General features: G+C 43.6%; 1 protein-coding gene across 3 annotated transcripts in view; it reads right to left on the minus strand.

Moving 5' to 3' along the window:
* The window catches only part of TSPAN9 (tetraspanin 9), a 104181-nt gene that overhangs the window by 64936 nt on the left and 12630 nt on the right, over positions 1-26615 (minus strand). For 2 of the 3 annotated variants that reach the window (XM_035113603.3, XM_060279033.2), the window contains exon 2: positions 2444-2523. In XM_035113603.3, the coding sequence (XP_034969494.2) occupies positions 2444-2506 (63 nt within the window). In that variant the 5' untranslated portion in view covers positions 2507-2523. Of the gene's footprint in view, positions 1-2443; positions 2926-26615 lie in introns of those variants that run through there. The other variant, XM_060279032.2, reaches the window with a different exon arrangement.

Below are 26615 nucleotides of genomic sequence, written 5' to 3' on the forward strand. Positions count from 1 at the left end.
GTGGTGCCTTCAGGCGGGAGAGGAGAACCACTGCAATCCATATGCTGGGCCACTGACCATCAGGTCAGGCTTTGCCCCTGCTGCAACTCTGTTCCTGAATACAGCTCTGTACTCTCTTCCCTTGCAGAGAATGACAGGCATCCATTCATGTGGGAGAAAGGAAAGGCCTACACTCCTACTGGAGTGGGTGCTAAAGTGAAGGCCCAGAAGCATTGCAGGGGTAATGAACCAGGCAACCCCAGAGATAAGCAAGTTTTGTTGCATGCCAGCCTGCTTACTTTTCATAAGTTTCATGGGAGCTCAAGAAGAGCTGCTGATCGCTTAAGCACAGCAGCATAGCGTGGATTGCCAGTGTCCGGGGTGGGAAAGCCACAGGTGCCACCGAAGCACACACGCACCCCTGAGCCAAGTGGGACCGCCTGCCCACCCACACAGTGGGGAGCCCTGCTGGGCAACATGGTGCTTGGCCAGTGAGTTCTCCTGATGCCCGCGGAAAGGAGCGCTGGGCTGGACCGCGCTGGGGTCACCCCTTGGCTACCTCCCTCCATCCGTGCCTGGGTTGCACTACATTTTGGTTGTAAAATTTAAACTGAAAATCACTTTCCCTCTTCAACGGGGAAAGTGGTTTAAGAGGAAACTTCAAACAATTCTACCAGCCATGAGTTCAGCCCCTCACCCCAACTTGTGTGCATATAGATTTAATGTGCCATAGCTATAAATACCTGAGTTTTAATTTAGATGCCTTTCAAGCAATTCATCTCATAAAGGTAAAGGTAAAGAGACCCCTGACCGTTGCGGATGACTCTGGGGTTGTGGCTGAGGGAGCCGGCATACAGCTTCCGGGTCATGTGGCCAGCATGACTAAGCCGCTTCTGGCAAACCAGAGCAGCACATGGAAACGCCATTTACCTTCCCGCCGGAGCGGTACCTATTTATCTACTTGCACTTTGAGGTGCTTTTGAACTGCTAGGTGGGCAGAAGCAGGGACCGAACAACGGGCGCTCACCCCGTCACGTGGATTTGAACCACCGACCTTCTGATCGGCAAGCCCTAGGCTCTGTGGTTTAACCCACAGCGCCACCCACATCCCTAATTCGTCTCATAGTGACTGTAATTTAACAAAATGCAATGGTCCACAAACATCAAGCAGACTAGATAACACACACTCCCTAGCAATACATGGAATTTTAAATGTAACTTCAAACACATGATTCAGGAATTTTAGGTTCAAAATTTTCCTATAAAATAAATCTAGAAGTGAGTGGGCGAATTTCTGCTATTTATGGGGTAAAGCAAACACAAATAATGAAGGCGTTTGAATATAAGGCATTTACATGTGGTTAAGTATTTTACTTAGATAGTTCTCTTTAAAGCAGATTCCTGCACTTGCCTCCAATCCATTAACTATTGAAATGCAATTATTCAGGAATACCTGCCCAGTTCTCACAGTGCACCTGGCCTTCCAAAGATAAACTGAGTCAATCACACAGGAAAACCAGCTGCCAAGAAACAAACTCTAGTTTAACTCAAACAATGCTAGTTTACTATAAAACTCAAAAAAGGATAATAATGCACTGGTACCATTTTTTTTATCTAGATGACTGCCTTGAATAATTGTCCCTCAAGCTCACATGCATGAGTTTACCATTAGAATGCTCATAACTGCTTTTCCTAATCATTCAAACCTGATAAACTTTGGTTTTGGTCAAGAAAACCAAGACAGATCATAAATTGTGAATTAGTTCTAAACAAAAATTATTTGCTGACTGGCATCAACAGCCTGATTTTCCAAGTGCACATGACATCATTTTGATCATAGTAGCTGCTAGGAGTTCTCAAATTTGCTTACTGAAGCATTGCTGCCATTCCTCACGCCTCCTGGCTTGCTAACCAAGGAAAATCAATTTTCGTCCCATAAAAAAGCAGGCCCTCCAATTTGCCAATGTGAGTAACAGTGGCTCAAAAGTCCTTATTGTTCGTCATTTTCACTGACCATATTAAGAATCTTGGTTTTTAAAAAAGTGACAGAGACTAAATCTCATTCATACTAAAAAAAACAACCCACTTTTTTTCTCTGTTAGGAAAGTGAGCCAGATTAATAGGAACGGCTTAGAAATACTTACAGCAGCTTGAGGTAATATTAAAACAGATGCCACCATGTCGGTATGAATAATTTGGCTAAGAGAAAGGTTCTGTTTTCTTTAATACAGCCTGCTCAACACACAGTTTACTACAAATAAATCTTGTCAAAATGAAACCCAAAAGATATGAGAATTTTGCATTTTCCACTCTAGCGTACGACATGGATTCAGCTCCATAAATATTTCATGCAGGTAAAAGAAAGGAGGGGGAAATCTTAACGTTCAAGCTTAAAATATACTGTGCTCATGATGCAGTAGGGAAATGGAGCTCTTAATTAAGAATATAAAAAAGCAGTACTCACCCAAAATATTAAATTGAAAAGGAACATCATGTATTTCAAACAACACAAGCAGCCCCTCGCCATGCTGCACTTCTTAAATTCTAAAAGGAAAACAAATGATAGATCCAGATAAAAAACCACATATTTGCTGCCTTTGGGTGCATTGTATTTGTCACTTTTGACACCAGTTCCAGCTGCAGCTGCGGTATGGCTCTGTTTGTCCGATCCTGTGGTGCCATAGAAAGCTCCGGCAGTGAAGCCTCGGCCAAACTGCCTGCCTGAGGTAGAAGGTTTAGCAAAGTCTGAATCCTTGCTATCCAAAGATGGACTCCGGTGAATTGAGGAATCCTCACTACTTGATTTCTCCATGGTCTCTCTTTGCACAGTTGTCAGATTTAATGTCTAGCATCTCTCAGAATTCAGCACAGCACCTCGTGTCAAGTCCACCATTCGTGTGAGGCTGACTTCTTTCAGCGCCACCTCCTCCTTATTAAATCCAACGACCCAATGCAGACCTTTATTCCAATATTCTCTGCATTGCCTCCGTTCCTTTATTCCCCACCCTTATGCCAGAGCAGGCCGTCCTGTATGCATCAATGGCTAGGATTTGCACGCCAGAGTCTCTTGCAGCAGCATTTCTCAGCCTGTCTTGCCAAATCTGTTATGCACAACTTAACATTTTCATCAAGAGTACTGTGAAGTTCTCTCTTTCTCTCCCCCTGCCACACACACACACACACACACACACACACACACACACTCACACACACACACACACAGAGTCAGTCCACAACCCTTGCTCTATAGGCAGCAAGCAGTCCTTGTATCAATTTCCAAAGGCTGGTTGGTGGTTTCAGTGCATCTGGTAGGCATTCGGCATGAGCCGTCCTCTCTCTTTCAGCTCCTGCCTTCCCTTCCCTTCAATGCTCTGCCTGCTGCTCTGGCAAACGCTTCCCCTCCTCTGCTCCCTCTCTTCATCTGCTTGCTGTATTTTTCTCAGTCCTCAATTCCTGGGTCACCCTTTCTCACTCAGCACTGCACTGCTGTCGATGTGAGATCATCAGCAGCCGCAACCACTGGGCATTTCCCACAGAAGAAATCCCTGCTCTAACTATAACAAGTAATAAATCCTGCCCCGGCCCAAAGCCCCTCCTATTCTGTTTCACATCCAGCCAATGGCAGCAAGCTTCCAGCCCTGCACACGCTGAGCCGACCCCCCTCCTCCATGACACAAGATCTTTAATAGGATTATCGTTACGCTTTTGACTATACAAGTGCAAAACAAGAAAATCATTTTTTTAACGTCAAATACTCTATAGCTGTTCGTGAGACTGGAATGCAAGGCAGGGGGGGCAGGCAATGATATTCCTATAATGCAAGTAACAACTGTAAGAAGTTGGAACTGGATACTGTGGCATTTGCCCGCTCCACTTCCCAATTAAATTGATAGTAACTATATGCTTTTGGATTTCTTGCAGCTTAAAAACAAGCATAATGGGAAGCAGTTTGTCTGTGCTGTGGAACTCACACAGTTCTCAGGTTGCCATTTTCGCTGCATGACACCACGCAATGGGACGGTGTTAACCATCAATGATGGCTCGTAGCTCCTGGACCTGGTAAGGAGGTACAGCCAAGGAGGTTGTAGAACCATGGCTAAGGGCATGGCTGAGCCTTGACTCCCATGAACTCCAGCCAGTATGCTCAATTACGGAAGCTTTTGCTCAGCAACATTTGGAGAGCCGCAGGTTAGCCACACCTCTCTCAAAGTCTCATTGGTTTCCGTGGAATTAAGTGCATGCCAATATTTCTCACTGGAATCTACGAGCTTCAAATCCTATACTCGCTTATATGGAAGGAAGTCTCACTCAATTCAATGACAACTACTTCTAAGAAGCTATGCATATAGTTGCACAACATGACAGATCCCTGATCTGTGGAGCTTAAACTCCAAAACGCAACACAAGAAAAAAAGACACCCTCTATCCACTTACGTGGGAGTAAATCCCAATTAACTCAGTAGTGTTACTTCACAGTATAAATAACATTTCTAATCATATAGGTTTTACATCCAATTATTATTTGTAATAAACACTATGAGCAAAATGGGATATTGAGTTGGAAATATTTTTTATTACATGATGATCTGAAATTAGAACGTAAACCTATGTAACATGTTGGTAGTTTTATTTGATTTCTTTTTCTCCTAAAAGGCAAGCTGTATAAAGTATGAGATTGTATTAGGCCGAATTTAGTGACAGCATTTTGCTGGTTAGGGGTACTTTGTAAACATTATCTGGATTTAAATAAATAAGACACATACATACACACAAAGTCTTTCCAGCATGCATTTTTCAACCTCGGCCTGGTCACTGTGTCTCAGACTAATCTACCAGACTGAAGACCTGGAGGATGCCTTCCCAGAGCACTCTGGACTTTTAGAAGGCCAGTTCCAAAAAGCTTAAGGGGAAATCCCATAGTCAGAAATGCTCAAAGAGAAGGGAGTCCGAGGTGGATGAGAGATTCTTAAATGTGAAATACTGAAGGCACAAATGCAGACCATCCCAACAAGAAAGAAAAGTGAGAGGCTTCTAAAGAAATTGGGGTGGCTGCATAAGGAGTTTACAGGTGAGCTGAGATGTAAGAAGGGCATGTATAATAAATGGGAAATCAAGAAGACTATACACAAGTAGCCAACAGGTGCAGCAGGGAGAAGGTAAGGTGGGCCAGAGCTCTGAATGAGCAGGTCCACGTTCTCTTTGTCACCCAGCAGCATTTCTCTGCCTTCTGTACGCAGAGGACCTACTACTTGCTTGGTCTGCATCTTGCTTCGAATCCGAAGGTTCTCCAAAGACTCCAGTGGAAAGAGTCTTTGCACAGGGAAAGGGGACCTTGTGGTTGCAACCTAGGGACACTTTCTTTTACATGTGAATGTTAAAAGTATCCAACAATCACCTGAGCACATACCGTTGAACAGATGAATCAATTGCACTACTTCAAAATAAACATTTGCAATTTTATGAATGGGGAAGAGGTAATAAAAGGAAAATATATATTTGTATAAAATAACAGAATATATCAATGAGGTTAATAAATCAAGTGGAAGTTGAGGGGAGTCAAAAGGGAGGAGGGAGAGATGTTTATGTAAGCTGTTTGTTATAAGTACAGTATATTTGCAATAAGAGAAAAGAAAATTATTATTTTTTAAAAAAACCACCACAATTGCACTACTTCATACAGTATTATTATTAATTAAATTTCTATAGCACCCTTCATCCAAATATCACAGGTGAGTTTACAATATAAAAACACAAAAATACATGCCAGAATAACAAACAATAAAAGACATATATTATTTAATCAGCCAAAGGCCTGGGAGAAGAGGAATGTTTCAATGACCAAGTAACACATTACTTTTTATAGGTTTTAGCCCAGTATGTTTTATTCATTTACTGTACTCATTTAAACATTTTATGCCAACTTTCAGCCAAAAGAAGGAAATACAAAGATCAATTTAAACACTAACATAATTAAGAGAAAAAATAAATGTTAATAAAGGTTTAAAACAGTTTAAGTATGAAAAACAAGCAGGGGCATACTGGTCACCTCAAATTCATATTATCCAACAACAGGCATCCCCAAACTGCGGCCCTCCAGATGTTTTGGCCTACAACTCCCATGATCCCTAGCTAACAGGACCAGTGGTTGAGGAAGATGGGAATTGTAGTCCAAAACATCTGGAGGGTCGAAGTTTGGGGATGCCTGTCCAACAACGTATGCAGCTGGTTCACATGATCATCACTGGATGAGTATACTGTAGTATAAAGTCATGACTTGCAGGGGGTTGGACTAGATGACCCGCAGGGTCACTTCCAACTCTACAATTACATGGTTCTATGTATTTAGTGAGTTACCACAGCCATAACACAAATTGAACTTTCATATCCCCTCACGTTCCCTTACACAATGCTTTCCAATGGGAGCTGCTCACGCATTCAACTGGCAGTCATTCAACTGACAGAATTCAAGTGATGTACATGCATGGATGAACCAGGCTACTTAAGTAATTGCTTGCAGGCATAATGCTGGGTGTTCATGTAATGTATGTAAGATTTAAAAGGTGATATGAATCCAATGTCGCCGTCATCACGATGATTGTAAGGTAGCATTTCTTAAGTAGAGAGCCACAGTCTGGTGACGCCTTGCAACAGAAGCTCTTGCAAGTGAGTGAAGGAGTAAAGTTGGGGCTTAAGAGGATAGTGTTTGGCACATCAACAGGATTTGCAGGGTCTGGTCTCTTGTATGAATGCAGTCAGATACCTCCTTCAGAGCTTTACATAGTGGGAACAGGTCTTACAGCTCTTGCATTTACTTTGACCACCTGAAGAAAACTACCACATTTGCTTTGTAACCTCCAATTCTGACAACTTGAAAACCCAAAGGCATTTTGTAGCCCAATACGTTTCTTCAAAAACGAATTTAAATGGAGTGACCAGATGAAGGGGGGGGGAGAGAGAGAGAGATAGAGGATAAGGCTCCTGCACCTTTAATAGCTGCGTAGAAGAGAGAATTTCAGCAGATGTACGTAGCTTGCAGGACAAACAGAATCTGTGGAAATTTCCTCTGAAGTAACTATGAAAAGTAAAGAAGTCCTCTCTGGGTTTTTGTTTTTGCTTTAAGTCTCTTGTTAAACTATTCAGACTGCTAATCGGATTTATAAGGCTACTGCAGATCAAAGCATATTTACTTGGGAGTAAGTTCCATTGGACTCAGTGAGGCTACTGTCTGAATAAGATTGCTCTGCATAGCCACAGTTCTTCTTTTCACTCACTCGCACGGTGTTCAACATTCCCTGGGTGCCATGCACATTTTGGGCCCAATGTGAGTCCAATTGCGACCTCATGGAGATCTCTGGGTGCCAGGAAGTTCTGGCACAATATGGATGGGGTTGTAAGTGGGCAAGTCAGAGCACAAGGTAACATGTTGAAACTCCTGTTCCAAATGGCACACAGGCATGTACTACCGCTGCCCCATTCTGCTGCTCACCTCCCCTAATAGGCTTTGAAGAAGAGGAGGTGGGAACAATAACTGCAGGTGCTCATTTTGAACTGGAGAGGAGGTGGAAGAGGGTTTAAAGAGAAGAGAAGAAATGGGGCATTTCCATGAAGAGTGGATAATATGCCTGGAAAAAAGGAGACACAGAGGAGATATGATGGCCATCTTCAAATACCTCAAGGACTGTCCCATGGAAGATGGAGCAAATTTGCTTTCTCCTGCTTTGGGGGGTGGGGGTAGGGGTAGGACTCAAACCAATGGCTTCAAGTTACAAGAAAGGAGATTCCAACTCAACATCACAAAGAACTTTCTGGTGATTAAGAGCCATTTGACAGTGGAACAGACTCCCTTCAGAGGTTGTTGGATTCTCCTTCATTTGAGGTTTTTAAGCAGAGATTGGGTGGTCATCTGTCATGGATGCTTTAGTTGAGATTCCTGCATTGGGGGAGGCTTTAGACTAGATGACTTGGGTTCCATTCCAATTCCACAATTCTGGGACTTTTTTGTATCTGTTTTAAATCAGAAGCACTTTAATATGGGGGGGGGGGAGTTACTAAAATGGCAGTAACCAAAACAACAGCAGGGTTGTTGTTGTTGTTGTTTTAAAAAATCATGGTGTTAATTGAAAGGTTGATTTAAAGCAGGGGTAGGCAAACTAAGGCCCGGGGGCCGGATGCGGCCCAAGCACCTTCTAAATCCGGCCCACGGACAGTCTGGGAATCAGCGTGTTTTTACATGAGTAGACCGGCCCATGGCTGAAAACGGTTGCTGACCCCTGATTTAAAGTACTAATAAAACAAATTGATTTATAAAATAGGAATGATAACATGACACCCTCCAGAAAGGTAATAGGGTACAAGCTAAAGCCATGCTTCTTTAAGAAGATGGGAAAGCAGTATTAATGGTAAGGGTAGCCCTGGAAAGCCCTGCTGTTCCACTGTCTTACGAGAAAAGAAAGAACCACAGCAAAAACTCAGAAGGACCATGACTGGACAAAATGATGACATAATAAATGCAAGTGAACAGAGCCTGATGCTGTCCACACCACATCTGCATCCTAATTCTATACGAATTCTATATGAATTCAACAAAATATTTTGTGCACACAACTTTCTCCGGGAAAAATCTGTCTCAGATTCTACTTCCCTGATACGAAACACTTCTCAGTGATCCTAGGGGAACGCCACAGGCAAATCCATCCCGCCATAATAAACTCCTAAATAAAGTCCTGTACTTTCTAAGCCTTATAAAGCATGCTCAATATACAAAAGATTTTTGAGATGAATGTGATAAAAACACTGAAGCCACCCAGTGAATAGTGGCGAGTATTGAGGAAGAGGAAATGGCAGGACTGCAGATTCCCCAAGTTTTTTGGATGAGTTTGTTTGGTTGTTTTTTATTTGTATACAGCCCTTCATCTGTAGATCACAGTGTGGTTCATATCATAAAAATACAAGATAAGTTCATATAAGATGATTCAACAACACTCTTTTGCACTCTGTTCTCTCATGTGCAAATTACATTTTATTTTAAAAGCTAACTTTGGTTAAGTGATATAGCTTCAGTGTTTGTTTGTTTGTTTGTTTGTTCCCTCCCTTGTTGGCGCAAAAAAAAATGCATTTTCTTTTTCCCACTCTACTGCAATTATTTTTTATTAACATATTAAATAAAACACCTATCCAGATAACGAGGTGGTTGTAGCTGTTTTGCTTCTCTGGCACTGCTGCACCTGCAATCTGTTTGGCTTAGCTTTTTGTCTGAACCTGGGCTTGTACGATAGTTTGCCCCACTCCAGACAAGCCATGTGCTATAACGTACGTTTGCCCTATGGCTTACTGCTCATAGTTTGTCTTGAGGAGATAAAACCACACATGTGGGTTCTGACAACACACTAAGGTAACCATGGATTAGTTCACGGAATCACAGCAACAAGACGACTGAAAGAGCAAAGCGGCGGCAGTCTCATGGGCGCCTGTAAGCTCAGGCATTCACACTAAGCCATAATTAGGTTCACACATAATGCTAAGACAATCTCCAAGCCATTGGAGCATGCTTGAGCTTTCACACAGTTGCAGAGACTTTGGCTGCCCACTGTTCCGAGAGCTGATTAAGGAAACTATCTGGGGTTTTATCCTCAAAAGTACCTGTTGCCAGATGATGCTGTTACACTATTGGCCACTGCAGGAAAATTGTACCCGGGCCGGGGGTCTCAGTTCACAAAATAAAATTGTACTGTACTAACTATTGCAGAAGCATCCCGTATTTTGAGGAGATAGGTTAACTGGTTTGCACGATTCTTCCTCCTTGCATATTGGCATAATAATAATAATAATAATAATAATAATAATAATAATAATAATAATAATAGTAAATTATTTATACCCCGCCCATCTGGCTGGGCTTCCCAGCCACTCTGGGCGGTTTCCAACAAAATATTAAAATACAACAAAGTCCCAAATGGGTTTTTTGGGTTTGCTTTGTTGCCTTGATTCGCTGTGTGCTCCAGGGATAGGCATCAACAGGATGTGGAAAGATCTACTCTTAGGCCATCTGAAGGCAGAATGCCTGCTGGAGGAGTGCAGCTGCAGGATTAATTAACTCTGCTGGCCCCTGTATCTTGCCTAACTTAACAGGTGGGAGGAATTTAGAGATCAGGCCAGCCAGCATGTAGCCACTGAGGCTATATAAATCTCCCTGATGGGGCCTGACCTTCGAGCTTCAATGTAGCCCTTGACTGGTTGGGCATGGCATATTGGCCAGCTGGAGCCTCTCTGTCAGTGGTCCCTGGAGTTCTGGATAACAGAAGTATTTTATTTTGCTTACGCTAGATCATTCCGCTTAAAGACTGTTTTGCTGGTTTTTATTCTGTATTGACTTCTGCTGTTAATAAAAGTACTAAACCTCTCTCCATCAGTGTTACTATTGCCACTGAATCCAAAAGTACAGTCGTACCTCTGGCTCCTGAACGACTGAAAACTGAAAGTGACTGTTCCGGTTTTCAAACGTTCTTATGGAAGCCGAACGTCCGACAGGGTTTCCGCTGCTTCCACTTGGCTGCAGGAGCTTCATGCGAAATGCAAGCTCTTTCACCCTGCTAGGGCTTCTCCTTCGGCCACTGTGCTATTGGCATCTATTACTGGTCTGGGGAAAGAGAGCTATCCCACATTCTGCCTGTGACTGCTCTGACTTGCAATGCTGGCGCTGGTCGGGCTTCAGCCTCTATTTGCTGCTTCCTAACCTTGTGCCGTACTCTGTGCACAGGAGGTCAAAGTGAACCATTCACAGTGGGAGCAGGTGTTAAATAGGGTTGTGTTATTGCCCCAACTCTATTCATTATTTTCATTGCCATGATCCTACACTTTCGACGGGAAACCCACCGGAGTAGAAATCATATATTGAACAGATAGAAAGCTCTTCAATCTGAACAGGCTGAAAGCAAAAAGTAAGGTAACTTCCATCATAGAGCTTCAATATGCTGATGACAACGTAGTGTGCGCACGCTCAGAGGATGACCACCAAACCATCCTAAATATCTTCGCAGAAGCTTACGAAAAGCTTGGCCTATCACTCAACATCCAAAAAACCAAAGTGCTGCATCAACAAGTACAAAATAACCCCTCTGCAGCGCCACAAATCCAACTCAGTAGTGTAACGTTGGAAAATGTTGATCACTTCTCCTACCTAGGCAGTTACCTTTCCACAAGGGCCAACATTGATGCCAAAATCCAGCATCGCCCTGTTGGACGTTCAGCTTCCATAAGAACGTTTGAAAACCGGAACAGTCACTTTCGGTTTTCAGGAGCCAGAGGTACGACTGTACTTTTGGATTCAGTGGCAATAGTAACACTGATGGAGAGAGGTTTAGTACTTTTATTAACAGCAAAATCCAAAATCGCGGCTTTCTCCCGATTGAAGTGCAGAGCGTTTGAGGACCGGGACATTCGCAGGAAAACCAAAATGCTTGTTTACAAAGCTATTGTACTACCAACCTTACTATATGCTTGTTAAACATGGACCACTTATAAACGCCATCTCCAACTCCTCAAAAGATTCCATCAACGGTGTCTCCGAAAAATTTTACATATAACTTGGAAAGGCAGGTGAACTAATATCAGTGTACTGGAAGAAGCAAAGATCACCAGTGTTGAAGCAATGATTCTTCAACATCAACTTCGTTGGACTGGTCATGTTGTGTGGATGCCTGTTGATCGTCTTCCAAAGCAACTACTCTACAGTGGTACCTCGGTTTAAGTACACAATTGGTTCTGGAAGTCTGTACTTAACCTGAAGCGTACTTAATCTGAAGCTAACTTTCCCATTGAAAGTAATGGAAAGTGGATTAATCCGTTCCAGACGGGTCAATGGAGTACTTAAACTGAAAGTACTCAAACCGAAGCGTACTTAAACTGAGGTATGACTGTATTCCGAACTTAAAAATGGAAAGCGTAATGCTGGTGGTCAACAAAAGAGGTTTAAAGACTGTCTCAAGGCAAATCTTTAAAAATGTAGTATAAACACTGACAACTCGGAAACACTGGCCTGCGAGCGCTCCAGTTGGAGAACAGCCTTTACCAAAGGTGTCATGGGCTTTGAAGAAACTCGCTCTCAGGACGCAAGGGAGAAATGTGCAAAGAGGAAGGCACGTTTGGCAAATCTACACCGTGATCAACTCCCACATGGAAACCAATGTCCCACTGTGGAAGGACGTGTGGATCCAGAATTGGCCTCCACAGTCACTTACGGACCCATTGTTAAAATCGTGTTTATGGAAGACACTCTTACTCGGCTACGAATGATCGCCAAAGGAGAAGAAGAAGGTGCTGCCCATGTGTCGTTGTGGCTCTCCTTGTTCTATATTCTGCACCCTCTGTTTGCCCTTCCAAAACTACAGAAATGGTGGCAGGGAGACTGTAGTGTCACCCTTTCATCTCCTTATCTCAGGAAACCACGGCCAGGTTCTGAGGTGTGGAATTTTGCCTGGAAAGAACATGAGGTCCTCTTATCCAACCTTTTCAGAGCATTTGCAACAGTTTGGAATGTGTCTTCTAACTAAGATATAGCCACACAGCACATCTTCATTGGAGAGGGTCCAGTCTTGGTACCAGCAGTATCACCCAAAGGGGGGAATGGTGGCACTATGTTCAAAGTAATGCTACATGACTGGTGCCTAGGAAAATGGAAGGGTTGGGCACAGCGATGGAAGGGAAGGGTTGAAAACTCTATACTGCTGGGAACTTTGGGTGTTCCATTAATGGAGGAAATGCTGATGAGAGGAGACAAAGGACTCCAAGAAGACTTCTACAGCCTCACTTACAGTCAACCAACGGGAAGGGGTGAAGCAACACCAGTATTATAGCAGGTAGTTAAAGGTAAAGGAGCCATGGATGGTTAAGTCCAGTCAAAGGCGGATATGGGATGTGGTGCTCATCTTGCTTTCTGGCCGAGGGAGCTGGCGTTTGTCCAGAGACAGCTTTCTGGGTCATGTGGCCAGCAGGATTAAACCGCTTCTGGCACAACAGAACACCGTGACTGAAACCAGAGTGCATGGAAACGCCATTTACCTTCCTGCCACAGTGGTACCTATTTATCTACTTGCACTGGTGTGCTTTCGAACTGGTAGGTTGGCAGAAGCTGGGACAGAGTAACAGGAGCTCACCCCATCACACACATTCGAACTGCCAACCTTCCGATTGGCAAGCCCAAGAGGCTCAGTGGTTTAGACCATAGCACCACCTGCATCCCACCGTTATGTATAGTACGTTATACTATATATATAGAGAGAGAGAGGGAGGGAGAGTACCTCGGTTTAAGAATAGTCCTGTTTACAAATGATTCAGTTTACAAACTCCGCAAAACCAGTAGTGCCCTGGTTTGCAAACTTCACCTCGGTCTAAGAACAGAATCCGAATGGTAGAAGGGTACCAGCGGCGGGGGGCCTCAGGGGGAAAGTGTGCCTCGGTTTAAGAACAGTTTCGGTTTAAGAACTGACTTCTAAAACAGATTAAGTTCGTAAACCACTGTATATAGTATTATAGTACTGCAAAGGCTCTGGGATATCAGGGATGGGGAGAGTATAAGGAAGGCAAGGGAGAAACAAGCCAAACTCTGCTTCCATGACTCACTTGTTTGACCCTTCTGTGGGTCAACTTGTAGTTTAAGTGTGGTTTGTTTAATTAAATGATGGTTTAATAAACTATGCTTTACCTTTGACCAAGTATTAAGGATTTTATCTTGTTTGCAGCCTATCACCTATAACAAAGCTGTCCTCAACATTTTTGCTTTTTACATTCTGTTGCATAAATATGGATTTCAGTTACCTTTCATGTCAGCAATCTTCAAAGGTGGTTCCCCCCCCCCCATTTTTCTTTTTTTAACTTAAGGAACATGAACACTTGCTCTGAAGCCCATATTTGGATATAAGGGAGTTTTGGGAGATCCAGAGCATTTGAAATCTAGGCAGGGTACCTAAATATAGATTTTTGGCCTCTGTTCTTGGGGTGAGAGGGAAGAACTTGCCCAAAGCAGCTTAATAACATTCAAACAACTTCATGGTACATTTCAGATAATTGCTCTAAGCAATTTATTCTACTTTTATAAAACTTATCTTTACTGAGTTTGACCTTTCTAACTATAGTAAATATAAGTTGGAATTCTGCACAGTGATTTCCCCTCAAACTGATACACAAGCTTTGTTTCCCTAAGTTGCACATCTTTAATCTTTAGTAAAACCCCATCCATTATTATTGGGAGTGGAGAGTAAGGATAAGGAGCAGAGAATTGGTTTGTAAGGACTAATTTAGGGTGCTTTGCACTCTGTTCACAGGAATGAACCGGGGGGGGGGGAGTAGTAGCCCCTGGACCTGGCAGGGTGTGTGTGTCTATGGCCAAGGTGGGCTTGTAGGTAGGCCAAGGAGGTCACATGAGCTGGACCAAGTTGTTCTGGTTTCCTTTCCATCCTTGCAAAGGTGTGGAGACAAATGCGCTACAGGTGTGCAAGTACTTGAAAAGTGTCTAACCTTGGTCTAGAAGGGGTGCCTGCTGTCACAATTTCTAGCGTGGGCTAATGTCGCAATAACCCTACATCATGCAGTAATAAGGTAAAGGTAAAGGACCCCTGACAGTTAAGTCCAGTTAAGGCACTCATCCCGCTTTACAGGCCAAGGGGAGCCGGCGTTTGTCTGCAGACAGTTTTTCCAGGTCATGTGGCCAGCATGACTAAGCCACTTCTGGCGAAACCAGAGCAGCGCACGGAAACGCTGTTTACCTTCTCGCCAGAGAGGTACCTATTTATCTACTTGCGCAGGAGCTGGGACTGAGCAACGGGAGCTCACCCCATCGCAGGGATTCATGCAGTAGTAAGTCCCACTAAATCTGATGGGGGTGGATCCTAGATAGGACTAGTTTGTCTCAAAGATGCCCCACAGAACTGTTAACTTTCAGCCTGCTGCAAAAGATTACGCCACCCCACCCCAACTGTTTTTACTTCTATGCCTTCTTTCCAGAATGTGGACACGTACATATACATATACACATGTATATACACATGCATGTGTATATGCACATTAATCTATCCATTCACACAGCTGAGCAGTAGGAAAGAGGCAAAGGGGAAGAATCCTGCTACTCCCTGCCAATGAGTAAATCAGCACAGGAGAGGTGTAGCAGGTTTTTAGTGTGGGACAATGCCTCTTCATATAATCTCCAAATTTCTCCCAGCTTTGATGAAATTTCTGTTTACTACCACCTCTGATTGAATTTGTTAATTTCGCCAGATCTAAATAACTGAATAATAATAATTATTATAATAATAATTATACACCAATTATTATACACCAATTATAAAACTGCTGTGCTAGGTGCTGTATGATTTTTGATTGCATCTTTTTACATCTTATATATTGCATTTTATAGAATTCAAATTGCAATAAAACACAATGCAAGATGTGGAGCAATCTCCCACATTTTACAACAAACCCACAGGTATGGCAGGAACCACCTGAAGAAAGATTGTACCACAGCTTGGAAACCTTGCTGTGGTTTGGATGAGGACATTAAGGAGTACTGATGGCCTGGGCCATCCCCCCCCCCACTCCAAAGACAGGCCAGAGTCTTATCAGGACCACCAGTCACACCTACTCACTAGAGCATCAGGAAACCTTCCAGATCCACGATGAACCTCCAAGAGCCTGAATCTTGGGATGTGGATTCCCATGAGACTTGTAATCTGGTGGAGATTCGGAGCAGTATGCAGTCCAAACCTTACCTATAGAATCATAGAATCATAGAGATGGAAGAGACCACAAGGGCCATCCAGTCCAACCCCCTGCCAAGCAGGAAACACCATCAAAGCATTACTGACAGATGGCTGTCAAGCCTCCGCTTAAAGACCTCCAAAGAAGGAGACTCCACCACACTCCTTGGCAGCAAATTCCACTGTCGAACAGCTCTTACTGTCAGGAAGTTCTTCCTAATGTTTAGGTGGAATCTTCTTTCTTGTAGTTTGAATCCATTGCTCCGTGTCCGCTTCTCTGGAGCAGCAGAAAACAACCTTCCATCCTCTTCTATATGACATCCTTTTATATATTTGAACATGGCTATCATATCACCCCTTAACCTTCTCTTCTCCAGGCTTAACATACCCAGCTCCCTAAGCCGTTCCTCGTAAGGCATCGTTTCCAGGCCTTTGACCATTTTGGTTGCCCTCTTCTGGACACGTTCCAGCTTTTCAGTGTCCTTCTTGAACTGTGGTGCCCAGAACATTCACAGTATTCCAGGTGAGGTCTGACCAGAGCAGAATACAGTGGTACTATTACTTCCCTTGAGCTAGACGCTATACTCCTATTGATTCAGCCCAGAATTGCATTGGCTTTTTTAGCTGCTGCATCACACTGTTGACTCATGTCAAGTTTGTGGTCTACCAAGACTCCTAGATCCTTTTCACATGTACTGCTCTCCTAATAGGAGCACCTTTAAAGTACTTTATCATAGTAACATGTATTGGGAGGAACTATTTGGTCAGCAAAGTATAGTTATATAAATCCTTTCAATGGACAGCATTAAGTAGCCTCAGAGCTACTGAACATTTTTACGGAGCATTTGGGTTCCATCAGTGCCTACATGAAGTGGACATTTAATTGGCTACACTTCCCAGCATGTTCTCTTGAAATTTACAAAGCTATTCCAATGCATTGTTTTTAGAACACAAAATCATTCTTTGACTTGGGTACAGTATATAAAAAATTAGGAGCAGGAATTTTACAATCACTCTTCATTCTACTTTGCTTTCTCTGGCCTTCCAGAAACCATTATTGCTGAACTTAAGTAAAATGCTCCCAGCCTGACTAGCAGCTGCTCTCAGCGCCTCTGTTGTGATCCATCAATTGTGACACTTCCCATTGTCTTGGTCTCTTCCTCTTTTTTTAAAAAAGAAGAAGCAAAGCTCTCTTGAACAAAGACAGCACTAATATTCAGTCATTCATGATATTAAATTGTGCGTCGTAGTCAGCACCCTATAATCCATTTAATATACATAGGCACTTGGTTAAAAATAAAAGACATTAATTTATTCTGTGCTACGGCACCATAATAATTCAGGTGCTACTTGGATATTCTGCATGATAATATGATTTAGAAATACTGCAGTTTTCCAGCCCTTGCTTATATTGTAGCCTAAATGCCTATATATTTTCTAAATTTATTTCACACCAATAGATTGTCAGAGGTGTCCTAAGTATTCCCAACAGCAAAGTCAAAAGCAAAACATCATTATTTTAAATTACTACACAGGCAGCAGAAATGCAGCCAAATACTCTTCAAGCAAGCAACACATATTAATTATCGTGAGACGCCAATAATGCTTCAAAATAAGCCATGTACGGAAGCAGCCAATTTCTGTATGGCAACAGGGAAGTGCTTCCATGACACCATCCCATTCAACAACAGCCACCACAGCCAGAGTGCTTTGGTGCTTACAGTGTTGGACTATGACCTGGAAAACGGGGTTCACATCCCAACTACTTACCCTCCAACATTCCTCAGCTGAAAATAGGGACATTCTATTTTCCACCAGTGCCCGTCCACCCCAGGCCCCCTATATACGCAGGCTGACAATGGAACATGGCTGAGCTGCCCCAGTGGGACTTGCTTTTAAGCAAACTACAAGCTCCACCAAGTTCAAATACTAGTTCAAGTCTGCAATCTTATACACATGCTGTCCCATTCAAGACAGTGAGAGCACACAAAGGGATCCACAACCCTTTAAAAATATTAAAAGTGAGAATTCAAACCCCACAGGGTTCCAGTTTTCCCAGTAGTGATGTATGGAAGTGAGAGCTGGTGAGTGGAGCACAAAGAAGGCTGATCGCTGAAGAATTGATGCTTTTGAATTATGGTGCTGGAGGAGACTCTTGAGAGTCCCATGGACTGCAAGAAGATCAAACCTATCCATTCTGAAGGAAATCAGCCCTGAGTGCTCACTGGAAGGACAGATCCTGAAGCTGAGGCTCCAATACTTTGGCCACCTCATGAGAAGAGAAGACTCCCTGGAAAAGATGTTGGGAAAGATGGAGGGCACAAAGAGAAGGGAACGACAGAGGACGAGATGGTTGTACAGTGTTCTCGAAGCTACCAACTTGAGTCTGAGCAAACTGCGGGAGGCAGTGGAAGACAGGAGTGCCTGGAAGGCTCTGGTCCATGGGGTCACAAAGAGTCAATCCCACGATTAAACAACAACAACAACAACAGGCTTCCAAAGCATAGTACTCATAATGGTGTTTTTGACCTGCTGAGTTCTGCCTGTCACACATCTGTTAATGGGACACCAACACTAAAAAGAAAAGTCTGGTCTATATGCTCAAGGTACCCTCTGCACTGGCTATGGTGCACGAGGGAGCTGCAGAGACAGCTTCCGCATGCAATAACCCAATGCCACCAACAGCAGCTCCTCTCCTGGGTCAAGCAAGCCTGACGTGGGGATGGAGAAAGGCTGTGACACGTGAGGTGCCTGGCCACGGCAGAACCTGCCCCCCTTGGGGGAGCACCCCACACGCCATTGGATTATACTCTGCCACTGACATACTAGAATGGGATTAATATAGGCAACATGCCTACCGTACAGCTCAGGTACAACTGAACTCAGTTGGACAACACACACACAAAAGCTCCAGAGTCTGTTGCAGTGTCTTCAAGTTCAAAGCCTTGCAGTGCTTTAAAACCCTAACACAAACCCATATTTGCAACATCAAAAGGGATTAATTAAAAAGCTTAACATACATACCATACTCACATCAGCCCAATGCAGTATATGTAACTGCCAACCTGTTAAAGACCTCCATCTCATCTCTCCCTCCTTGAACTTCAAGGAACTTTCCTGCCCATGTTCTTTGTTCCTTGAGCTTCACTGCCCTTCACCATGCAAATGTCACCTGTTTCCTTAGACCCCCTGACCCCCCATTATGCTTGAAACTGCCTCCAAGAACACCTTTCTTCCTTCTTTCAAATCTGTTCTCAAAGCCCACTTTTTCTGGGAAGGCTTTAGCCCAGTCCCTAAATTCCCATGTCCTACTGGAATTTAAGCCAGTGGAAGACAGGAGTGCCTGGCGTGCTCTGGTCCATGAGGTCACGAAGAGTCAGACATGACTAAACGACTAAACAACAACAACAGAAAGAATTGCCCAGTCCTATTCCTCCCTCCACTTCCTTCCTGTTTTCTGCTCCCCATGTGTTAATTTTAGGTAGGCTTCTTGGGTTGAAGATCTGTCCTCTTGAATTAGGTAAAGCTGGGGTAGCCAGCAGGATGTCCTCCAGATGCTTTTGGACTACAACTCCCATAAGTCTCTGCAGTATGGCCAATGGTCAGAGGTGACGGGAACTGCAGTCTAACATCTGGGGGCACCAGATTGACTACCTCTGCCATAAAGTGTCATGCACTGAGATAGCAGCATTTAAACAATGAACTCTCTCCTACTGACCAACACTGAAGCTAAAAGTGGTTGAGATTATTATTAAAGACACCCAAGCTGTGTGATTAATTAAAAATGGTGAACGAAACAAAATCCACATTTCAGTTTCCTCATGTAAGCAAAAATGGCCAAACAGCAGTTTATTGTTATGCTTAAAGGTTCTCTCTCTCTCTCTCTCTCTCTTGGAGTTTGACATTTTAGCCAGCAAGTGATTTACACTTTCTTTTCCTATGAGAAAAGAATGGGAAGAATGCAGCTTACTCAGTGAGAAAACTGCTAATCAAATCTAGACATTACACTTAGCTGTACCACAAGAGGTCTGTGGAGGGGAAAGGAATCTAAACTTTAGTTGGTAAGTCAGAAAAATATTTCCTTAGAAATCTGAGCTAGCAGCTGGAAGGATGTGACACACTAATAGAACCTTCCCAAATTACACACTCCCTGAGAACAAGGAATGACTATGGCCACTAATGTGAAATATCCTACTTAACTAAAACAGACTTTAGAGTGGAAACAGAGCTGAAGCAAAAAATGCTGTGTGGGCAATAGGCGGACACAGCGGAGGTAAGCAAACTCCTCCTTACTTGTTCAGATACAACAGGGTGACCTGTAGCTACCTGAACTGCTATGGGATTGTAGTTTTAATCATTGATATGCTGCCATTCAGGATACAAAGCTTTCCAAGGCAGTTTGCAAGGAAAATCAAAAGACAATAATAAAATCACAATAAGCTAATAATAATAAAAAATAACATTTTGCTGTGCTGCAGGGGGTTGGACTAGATGACCCAACTCTACAATTATATGATACTATGAATGGCAAGTTTCAGATGTAGACAGGAGCATGATGCATTTCTCCAGTTTACATTTTCTCACTCCTACAAAAATAGCCCATCTCTTTATCAAGTGATGAAACCAAGCCAGCCTTTTCCAAACACTTGCAGCACTGGGCCTGTTCAGCTGTGGCCTGTCCTATATAGCATAATTAGGATTAATGACACATCCAGCCCTCGGTTTTGGAAATTAGAAAAACCTGCAGTACCAACAATTATCTAAAGTGGTACTTAATGTGGTTCTACACAAAATACTCCCAACAAAATAATACAGAATTATTAAAGGGATTTGCCAACTGGAATTTGCAATCAAAGATAATTTACAAACAAAAGACTTAATGGTTCAATCTGAATAAGTTTTTGTAGTTCTATAAAGATCCCACACCAGACCATTTAGGTTCCGCTACTTGCCAATGATTTGACTGCTAACTTTTGAGAAGAGGTTGGAGAATACAGGAGTGAGATAGCCACTGATAATGATCAGCCTATAGCAGGCATCCCCAAACTGCGGCCCTCCAGATGTTTTGCCCTACAACTCCCATGATCCCTAGCTAAGAGGACCAGTGGTCAGGGATGATGGGAATTGTAGTCCAAAACATCTGGAGGGCCGAAGTTTGGGGATGCCTGGCCTATAGCCTGGTCAGACATAAAGCAGGCACAGCTTAAGTACAGCAGCATTAGAAGAGAGAGGAGAGGTTCAAAAATGTTTAAGAGAGGGGAGGGAATTACTGTCCACCAGTCCACAAATCACACCATCTGCATGTCTGCATTACACACACATGTCACAGCGAGGATCCAGCTTCCTGACATCCAGAGAAAGAAGCACCTCTGTTGGTATAGGTCACCTAGCAATAGCACACATGCAACATTCCCTCTAGAGCAGAATGGGCTCCACCGGCACTAATGGAAAATGTGGTGTTTGAAGAGGTGATGAAATAGCAACAGCTGCAGGGGGGAGGGATAGCTGGAGCCATTGTAACAGCTGGAGCTAAAGCAAAGGGGGGGGTTCACAAAAGTTCCCATGACCAAAATGCTTTGGCACTTCCCATCGCCCCCCCCCCGCCACCACCACTTCAAGTATCTGTGGGGGCGTTTTTATATTTTCTTGGAAGCTGCCCAGAGAGGCTGGGCACAAATAATAAAAAGTTTTATTACTATTCCTATTGTTGTTACTATTTTGTACATCTGGGCATGCATAACTGTAGATGGGCTGCTGAGCTCTACCCACAGGACCCAATGATCAGTACACATCCTAGTTTAAGTCAGAACACACAGAGTATTCTAGGACTGACTGAGTTATTAGCAAGTGGTTATTAGGGTGTAGAAAGTTAGAACTAAGGTTTGGCAGATAATTTATTCCAGATAAAACTTCCTTGAAAAGAAAACAGGGCTTGAAACTAGGGGGCAAGTTTGTCAGAAGCACATGCTTGGAATGTGGGGACAACATGCTAAAAAAAAAAAACCTAAGAAACTTTTGGCGGCAAATTCATTTTATTCTCCCTTGTTACTCCTGATTCCTGGAATTCCTTCAAACTTATGTATTCAATGAAACCCTTCATACTCATCCTCAGGCAAAAGAAAGCTGATGTGCATGCTTTTGACTCATCCGTTGCTCCTATCCTTTGTTCTCCTCCTATTGTCTCCACACAACAAGGACACATGTCTGCCTATCTTTTTTGCCTCTGGAAAGTGCTATAGTATAGCATTCTTGAAACTAAGAATGTAAGGATGTGATTGAGTACATGGATGGAAGACTGCTGGGAGTCCCATGTAAATGGCCACAACATCAGCTGACCAAACTTTAAAGAAAAGTTTCAGGAGTGCAGCTAAGGAAGATCCCCTGCCAAAGGCAGAGTTTGCAACCACCATCAATCAGCTGACCAGTACCAGCTGCGAACCCCACTTTTGGCAGGGACTGGCTCCACTCTGAAGTTTCAGCTAGAAGCACTTGAGGGGAACAAATCCCAGTGGGGTTGCATTTGGTGCCAAATTTGAAAATCACTGAATACAAGCCCTGCTTGCCAAGGAACTATCAGGAGGACATTATAAGAGTCACAATTCCTCCCCTGCAACTGCATCTTTACCTGCACACATATTGTTGTCATGTGTGGGGCAGGTTGGCATGGCTTGGGGAAAACAGCCTTGTGGGTCAAATTGGGTTCCCTGTTAGGCCTAAATAAGCCCACCGGCTGAAGGATCTTCACTGCTGGAATAAACTGATAGGTTTCACAATGGAAAGATGTAAGGAGAAGCCTTCCCCAAGAATCTGGACGGGGACTAGTGATTAACTTGTTCATAAATGATCTGGAGTTAGAAGTGAGCAGTGAGACCACCAACTTTGTTGACGACACCCAATCTTCAGGGTGGTAAAAACAAAAAAGGGATTGCAGGGGGGGGGAACAGAGGGAAATGACATTAAAATGGCAAATGTAGTTTGATGTAAGCCAACATAAAGTTTCTCATATATACTAGAGGGGTTTGAACTGGCAGTGAATGACCAGCAATGAGATTTTGGAGTCGTAGGGGATAACTCAATGAAAATTTTGACACAGTGTGTGGCAAATGTGAAAGGGCAAATTCCATGATACGAATCATCAGAAAAGGCATTGAAAATAAAAACTGCCAATACAGTCATACCTCGGTTTAAGTACGCCTCGGTTTGAGTACTTTCAGTTTAAGTACTCCGCGGACCCGTCCTAGAATGGATTAATCCACTTTCCATTACTTTCAATGGGGAAGTTCGCTTCAGGTTGAGTACGGACTTCCAGAACCAATTAAACTCATACTTCGGGTTAAGTACGCTTCAGGTTGAGTACTCCGCGGACCCGTCTGGAACGGATTAATCCACTTTCCATTACTTTCAATGGGAAAGTTCGCTTCAGTTTAAGTACTCTGCAGACCGTCTGGAACAGATTAATCCACTTTCCATTACTTTCAATGGGAAAGTTTACTTCAGGTTAAGTACGCTTTAAGTACCCCCTCTGCGAGGGCGATGCAGAGAGAGAAGGCAGGGGCAGGGCTGTAGGGCCAGCATGCTGATATGAAGCCCCCAAGCTCATCAATTGTTCCCACTCTCACATACCAAAGAAACAAGGAAATTCCACCTTCTTTGATTCCATTTCACCCAGCTATGCACGCAAGTTCCTCTTTCAGAGAGTCCCGGCTTGTAACCTGTTCTCCAGCATACATTTTAACCCAGAACACCACTGGATCTCTTGAGTGAGGGATGAAGTTCTGAAACAAGGACTGCGCCTACTTTTTAAAAAAACAAGCTGAACACCACTCCAATCCTCCATCTCCCAACTACAGTACTGCTCTTCACTAACCTACACTTGCAGACTACCACACTACTGTGAAATGTGCAAAACTTAAACCAACCAAGATATACAAAGCAACCTGCCTCAGAAGGAAAGCAGAGCTAACATGCAACACAAAAGGAAAAGGAAACATAAGCGACTTTCTTCTCCAACACTGTAAAAACTTTGGAAGCCACAACTTTAAACAAAGACAGTGTAACAGAATAGGGGTGTGTGTATGTATGTGTATGACTGTAATTGTGTTTTTGTTTTCTTTTTAAGGGAGGGCATTCAATTTCATTGTACTATTTAAAGTACAATGACAATAAAGTATCTACAGTATTTACTTCCGGAACCAATTGTGTATTTAAACCGAGGTACCACTGTATCAGAATGCCACCTCTATACAAACCTATTGCGGGACCATAATTTGAATTCTGTGTAAAGTTCTGGTCACCACACCTCAGAAAGCACATTGTAGGAGGTGCCAAAAAGGACAACCTAAATTATCAAGAGGCTGGAGCAATTCCTCTAAGAGGAGGAAATGGAATTTATATGGAGAAGTCCATCAATCAGATGACTACAGTATATTACTTCCAATATTAGAGGCAGGTGTCAGTAGGTTAAATGACGACCCATTTCATCAGGTGACCTTGAGGTCTAGTCTTACAAGAGAAATCATTCTGCTCCTCCATGAATCCACCACCTCCATATCTAGGATCCAACTGTTTCCTGACTTTTCATATGGCATTAATTAGGCCATCAGGTGCTTGTACTTTAGAAGTCTGGTTTCTGAGAAGGGAAGATGGCAAAATCATGTACATGAAGAATTTCTTCCTTGAAACCTGATTCTTTTTCTTCTTCTTCTTCATTTAAGCTGAAGCTGTCCTATTTCATGAAGCATTTTATAACTGCCTAGGAAGTTGTATACCATTCCTCAACAGTTAATTTTAGTTACAAAAAAGTAGGGGACAGGTATATAGATATAGACATATAATAGTCTAGAATTCTTTTTTAAAATCCTGCCAGTCATATAATAATAATAATAATAATAATAATAATAATAATAATAATAATAATTTATTTATACCCCACCCATCTAGCTAGGTATCCCCAGCCACTCTGGGTGGCTCCCAACAAAATATTAAAATACAATGGTCTGTTAAACATTAAAAGCTTCCCTAAACTGGGCTGCCTTCAGATGTCTTCTAATTTATAAGACCAAGATAAAATAAGAAGTGTGGCTTTTTTCTTTCTACCTTCCCTGCCCATTCCCCACCCAGGCTTCCCTGTACCAATAAGCTGGGTTGAGACACTGCCATTTCAAGTCCTTGCTTTACAGTCCAGTTGATGGAGCTGAGGCATCTCTTTCTCGGTTTGGCTGTCTATATAGGGACAGTCACTACCACCCTCCTTCAACGTGGGGAACTGAGCTCATGGGCCAAGCCTTCTCTGCTCCCCTACCCTAGTCCACTGCACTGAGAAGGAGCACTCCCTGCTCACAAATTAAATGGACCCTATAGTGAAGGGGAAATTGGCCTTGAAGATGTGCTCCCTTGGGGGAGGGGAGGCTCCCTCTCACCTCCCTCCATCTATCCCACCTCAACACCAAAGGAGATGGGGAGGGGAAGGGAAGGGGGAATTTGCTAAGTTTTGTTTGCCTCCGTGACCCAGTAGGCTGACAAGTTGTTCTCAGTTGAGAATGTCTCGAGACAACAGGACAACAGCATGCATGTGCAACCCGACATGTGTCAGCCGTGGGGCCTGAGAGGTAGATGACTCCCGTTTCCAGAAACACTGCCTTTAGGCACTCTGGGAGGGAATTTTGCAAACAATGCAAATACAGTAACGCTAACAGTTCTCCCCCAAGCTTCAATCTCCTACCTACAGGAACCACCAGCAGGAGGGAAGAGGGCCCCCTACAAGGGCACTCCAGAAAAGTCAGGGACCTCCCTGAGGAGAACCCCCGCCCACACCCATCTCTTGCAAGGAGGGATGGTGGCAGCAGCAGACAAACACTCCACATTGTGAAGCAGTATCCCCCCAGTCCCATGTCCCCGGGACTGTGCCCAAGCCCCGACTCTCGTGTCTCGGCCCACATGCAAACATACTGAGGCAAGAACAGCAAACTCCCATCTCGGTGTCGTTATAGATTTCCCAACGTGGAGGCAGTGGCAACAGCACCCATGTGTGCATGAAACAGGGAGACTCCAAGTGACAGAGGAGCAAGCAGCTAATATACCCCTCCCTCCCCCAGTGACAAATCTCACGAGTTCTCTGTGAAGAGGGACTAACTGTTAAACTGCTCTGAGAACTGTAGCTCTGTGAGGGCCATCAGAGTCTCTCCCAGCACCTGCAGCAAACTACAGTTCCCAGGATTCCTTTGGTGGAGCTGTGACGGTTTGATTGGCATGGTGCCACTTTAAATGTATAGTGCAGATGGGCAAGGAAAGACAAACACCTTTTGGTGCTGGAGACGGAGAATGCTAATTTGCACTCCCTTCCAACACTCATTGGCATGGGTACAATCCAGTGAAGTTCTCTGCTGCAAGCCTTATTGAAACAAATAGGATTTGCTATTGCTCTTGCACAGCTCCTGTTCATTTCAGTTGCACTTGTGCAGGAGAACTTTTCAGTAATTTGTGGCTCATGGGTCAACTGTGGGTCTCCAGTTAATTACCTCTCACTAGAGGTCCGTATAGTTAAAGCTATGGTTTTCCCAGTAGTGATGTATGGAAGTGAGAGCTGGACCATAAAGAAGGCGGGTCGCCGAAGAATTGATGCTTTTGAATTATGGTGCTGGAGGAGACTCTTGGGAGTCCCATGGACTGCAAGAAGATCAAACCTCTCCATTCTGAAGGAAATCAGCCCTGAGTGCTCACTGGAAGGACAGATCCTGAAGCTGAGGCTCCAATACTTTGGCCACCTCATGAGAAGAGAAGACCCTGATGGAAAGGCCCTGATGCTGGGAAAGATTGAGGGCACTAGGAGAAGGGGACGACAGAGGACAAGATGGTTGGACAGTGTTCTCGAAGCTACGAACATGAGTTTGA

This window comes from Zootoca vivipara, chromosome Z1 (genome assembly GCF_965207765.1).
Source record: "Zootoca vivipara chromosome Z1, rZooViv2.hap1.1, whole genome shotgun sequence".
Taxonomy (NCBI): Eukaryota; Metazoa; Chordata; class Lepidosauria; order Squamata; family Lacertidae; genus Zootoca; species Zootoca vivipara.